The sequence below is a fragment of the Orycteropus afer genome, unplaced genomic scaffold, assembly GCF_000298275.1.
Source record: "Orycteropus afer afer isolate SDZICR_OR568_19922 unplaced genomic scaffold, OryAfe1.0 scaffold00529, whole genome shotgun sequence".
NCBI lineage: Eukaryota > Metazoa > Chordata > Mammalia > Tubulidentata > Orycteropodidae > Orycteropus > Orycteropus afer.
The window spans coordinates 1,102,834-1,108,172 of NW_006922116.1; the positions used below are offsets into that span (position 1 = coordinate 1,102,834).

General features: G+C 38.8%; 1 protein-coding gene across 1 annotated transcript in view; it reads left to right on the plus strand.

The window, feature by feature from the left end:
- PLCB4 (phospholipase C beta 4) overlaps positions 1-5,339 on the plus strand; it is a 295,192-nt gene that overhangs the window by 148,420 nt on the left and 141,433 nt on the right. Inside the window, exons 11-12 of the mRNA XM_042782935.1 lie at positions 3,617-3,668; positions 4,383-4,593. Of these exons, the coding sequence (XP_042638869.1) occupies positions 3,617-3,668; positions 4,383-4,593 (263 nt within the window). The remainder of the gene's footprint in view (positions 1-3,616; positions 3,669-4,382; positions 4,594-5,339) is intronic.

Below are 5,339 nucleotides of genomic sequence, written 5' to 3' on the forward strand. Positions count from 1 at the left end.
TTAAGTAGTAATTGATTTATTATTGGTATTTCTAGGCCTTTATCCACTCTCAGTACAACTTTGAAAACAATGTATTGTCCATTCAAATATTTATCTAAGGAAGGGCATGGAGAGAAATTTTAAAATAGGCCCTCTAACAATGGAAAACACTGTTAGATGGGAGAGATGATGCTAATACAGCTATACCGGGGCACCAGTGACACGTGGGCTAGACCCTCTGGCCATATTTCTCAATGGAGAGTAAAAGGAGATCTGGATTCAATCTGGTTCTGTCTGTATTTTATGCCTGTGAGCATCATGGCCCCAGTTTTCTCTTCTTCGGAATAAGGATTAGTGTTTCTTTGTATCTCATGCAGTGAGTGTTTATACACTCTATAGATTCACAGCCAACCAATCAGTTGCCATCGAGTTGATTCCAATTCATGGTGACTCTGTGTGTCTCAGGGTAGAACTGCACTTCATAGGGTTTCATGACTAAGACCCTTCAGAAGCAGATTTCCAGAACTTCCTTTTGAGGTGCCTCTGGATTGGTTAGTAACTGATGGCTTAGCCATTTGTGCCAGGCTGGCCAGCCACATCATAGGAACACACCCCATATTTTTCTGAGCCTACCAGATTTTTCCCTTGGTTCTAGTCATGCATTTACACTTTCTGCCACGACCTCTCTTTCCAGTAGCCTACATATTGCCATATCAGTCAGTTAGTCTGATACTGTTCCCAGCTAGAATGCTTCATTACTTCCTCCTCTTAAGTTCTGAGCATTGTAATTATTACACATTGCCTGTGATTAAAGCTAAGGAAGGGGGGTTTGGTCTAGCACTTTGCAGTAGTGGGAGGTGATTTTTTGGGGCCAGGGAGTCATTCAATCAGTATTTCTCTCTCCTCCTTTCATTGCTTAAAGTTTGTGGAGAACTGACTCTGTCCAAAGCTCTGTGGTAGATGCTAGGGATTCAGAATGAGTAAGAAGTTCCCCTTGCCTGCAAGGCAGTTATAATGTGTTGAAGGAGTATGACATTGAGAAAGACAATTCCTCAACAGTGTGATATATGTTATATAGAAGTATGTCTTAGGATATTCCTAAGGTTCTACCTTAGCACTAAAAGTCTATGAAACTACCACTAACACATCTAACAGGTGTAGCTTCATCATTTCAGAAATGACAGAAATTTTAAAGCTTGTCATTGTCAAGCATAGGTGAGAATTGGTGCAGGAGGCATTCTTATAAACTTCTGTTGGGAGAATACATTAGTACAAACACCTAAGTGAGAGCCTTGGCAATAAATAGTAAAGTGAAAAAAATTGTGCCTCTCATACAGCCCAGCATTTCCACTTCTAGGTATATATATTAGAGAATCTCTTGTACATTTCCCAAGTTCTGGATGTCAGAATGGTCCAGAGCTCATCCTCAGACCTCTGCTCCATCTATCCTCACTCTTTAGGTGAGCTTATCCAGGCCTGTAGCTTTACGTTTTTTCTATATGCACATGACTTTCAAGTTAAACTCTCCACTCCTAACCTTTGACTTGAACTTCAGACCTATCCTGTTGTTGTCTTGTGCCATTGAGGTGATTCTGACTCACGACAACCCCATATGTTACAGGGTAGAACCACTCCATAAGGTTTTCTTGGCTGTAATCTTTATGGAAACAGATTGCCAAGCTGTTTCTTCTGTAGTGCTCCTGGGTGGGTCTGAATCACCAAACTTTCATTTACTAGCTGAGAGCAAACCAGTGATGCCACCCAGGGTCCTTAGACCTATAGTAGAACTCTCCATCTGGACATGTAATGGGCATTTCAAATACATACCTATAGCACAGGAGTCCCTGGATGACACAAACAGTTAAGCATTTGACTACCGGCCACAAAATCGGTGGTTTAAACTCACCCAGAAGCTCCTTAGAAGACAGTCCTGGTGATCTACATTTGAAACATCAATCTTGAAAACCCTATGGAGGCATTCTACCCTGCACACGTGGGATCTCTACGAGTCAGATCTGACTTAGTGGCAGCTAACACAACAACTATAACATGTTCTGATTCTCCCCACCTCTGGCCTGTTACTTTCCCAGCCTAGAAAATAGCACCATTATCCATCCAGTTTTTTATTCCAAGATTTCAACTCTTAGAATACTCTTGACTTCTTTAATTCTTTTGCATCACATCTGTTCCATCATCAAAACCTTAAAGTTCTATCCTCAGAATAAATCCTGAATAAATCACTTCTTATCATCTCACTTTTACCAGACTGTCCAAGCCTGCATCATCTCTGCCTAGGCACACCACTGACCTCTAACTAGTCTTTTCTACTCATTGCCCAGTGATATATGCTCGACATAGCAGCCAGAACAAGCCTTTTAAAATTAACCCACCCAGTTAAATCCATTCAATGTTATCCCACCCTTCAGAACCCTCCAAAGATAGCCATTGGCTGGCTGTCTCTTCATCCTCATTTCCCACGACCATTCCCCTTGGTTATTCACTCATCTTACTGTCCTTGAATATACTTGGCACACACTCACCTGCCTCATACTCTGCACTTGCTCTTCCTTCTGCCTGGGATGTGGTTCCCCAGGTATGCATGTGGCTTGCCCCCTATGCATGAATGTGACCTCCTCAAAAGGGTTTCACTGGCCACCATATCTAAAACAGCATCCTGAGTATCCATCTACAGTTTCCTCCCCTGCCTCCTTTTTCTTCTATCACTTATTTCACATTTTATTAAATTACATTTATTTGTTAATTTATTAGTTTCTTTTTCCCATAATAATATTTTATGAAAATATGGCTTTTTTTTTTCTTCCACTGCTGTATCTATCCCAGTGACTCAAAAAATACTTGTTGTTAGAATGAATAAATGTGCCCAAGGAGATAGGAACACAAATTTTATTGCAGTAATTTTTGTTATAATTTAAAACGACCTCACTCACTCACTGCCATCAAATCGGATCCAACTCATAGTGACACCTCCTTGGGTTTCCGAGGTGGTATCTCTATGGAAGTAGATTGCCCAATCTTCCTTCCAAGGAGTGGCTGGTGGGTTTGAACTGCCAGCCTTCTGGTTACCAGTCAAATGCCTTAGGCACTATGCCACCAGAGCTCCTTTAAAATGACCTAAATATCCATAAACAGAATAATTGATAATAAATTATGGTATATTCATATGTAAACTATTATATAGTCAGTGAAAAATAAATGAACAAGAGCAATGCGTGTCAACTGGATAAAGTGCAAGAGAATTTAGAACAAAGATTGCAAGGTACAAGTGAACATAGTGGGATAACTTTCACATAAATTTTGAAATATTGTAAACAATCCATCTGTTGTGTGGATAAATGCATATATCATAAAGTTGGGAATGTAGTATAATTGGAAATATTAAACTTAAAAGGAAGGTAATCATGTCTATGTGGCTGAATATGGAAATGAATGGAATAGAGGTGAGGTACACAGAGCATTTCATTTGTGTCTATAATTATGTAATCCTTTAAAAATGTAAAGGAAATATAGCAAAATGTTAAGATCTGACAGAGATATGGTGCTGGCTGATACCTATCTGTTTATTATACTAACTAAACTTTTCTGTAAGCTTGAAATTAATTGGTTATTTGAAAAATAGTTAAATGAAAACAAAAGGCTGAAACTATTGATGGTTAACAGAGTAGAAGAAGGTATAGAAATACTAATGGTCTCTCCCATAGTTATGACATGGGCCCTCCCCTGCCCCATGTCAGAAAAGTGTGAATGAAATGGGTCAGGTTTTACTTACCACTGTACACTTTTATCTCCAGTTCCATACCTACTTTATAAATAAAATAGGAAAAGTAAATTCTTTAAATTTAGAGAGGCCACCATTTCCAAGATCTCTTTTCAAATTGGATGAAGATAATAATGCTTTACAATAGTGTGTTTTCCTTGTTTTAAAGAACACCTCTCATATATATTCTTATTTACCAATCATGGCAATTCTGAAAAGAAGGAAGGTGACCTCAGTATTTTTTCCCATTTGACAGAAGAAACAGCTAAGTACTACGATGGATAAGTGAGTAAGTGGCAGAGGCAGAACTAAATAAAAGTCCCCTTGACCTCTGGTAACTGCAGTACCTAGCATCAGAGGGTCCCCAAAAGGTGAAGTACTCCTAAACTTAGGGAGCTGAGTACCCCCAACATCATGAATATGAAAGCATAATACCACGGATTTGTATTACTTAAAATGTACAACTCTATTCTTTTACTTAGCAACCTCATTTCTGTAAGATGGCAGTTTGGGAAAAGAGATTATGAAGTTTTTACTCTACTATTTAAGCTGTCTTGAGATCATGCAAAACATGAGATTATTATCTTCAGAATGACAAATTCTACCAGGATATTCTTTTTCCCTCTAGGCCTCATATCAAGTGATGGATTTTGCAGATATCTGATGTCAGATGAAAATGCCCCAGTCTTCCTAGATCGCTTAGAACTTTATCAAGAAATGGACCACCCTTTGGCTCACTACTTCATCAGTTCTTCCCATAACACCTATCTTACTGGCCGACAGTTTGGTGGAAAGTCTTCAGTAGAAATGTACAAACAGGTTCTCCTGGCTGGCTGCAGGTTAGAAACTCAAGATGGCGGTTTGTTTTTTGTGCATAATTCCCTTTGGTTTATTTCATTTTTCTCTGAAAAAGGTTGTTGTTTGTTGTTAGCTGCTGTCAAGTCAGCCCTCAGTTCGTGGCAACACCATAGTAACTACCCAGTCTTGCATCATGTCCATGATTGGTTGCAGATGGGATTACTGTAATCCAAAGCATTTTCACTGGCTGATTTTCAGAAGTAGTAGGCTTTTCTTCCTACTTTGTCTTAGTTTGGAAGCTCTGCTTAAACCTATTTATTCACCATCGTAGCGACACATTAAGTCTCCATTGACAGATGGGTGGTGACTGCGTGTGAGGCACGTTGTCTAAGACTCAAACCCAGTTCTCAGGCATGGAAGATAGGAATTCTACCTCTGACCCATCACTGCCCCCCTCTGTGGAAGAATAGATAGTAATCAGAGTAAAGAAGACATCTTTAATGGATTATGATTATCCTTTAGCCTTGACAAGGTAAGACAATTATTTATTCCAGAATGGGCCTCCTGTGGATCGAGTGATAGTTCTACATAAATTGAAAATATGGTGCAAAAATTGAGGGGAAAAAAAGAAAATATTCAGATTTTAAGAAGATAGGTATCAATTTTCTATTACTCAAACGCAACCAGAGGTTTTACTACCAATTTAGTTTACTTCATATTAAAATCTTTAAAGCTTAGATATCTAAAAAGAAAAATTATTCAAAATGATTTTTCTCTTACAGAAACT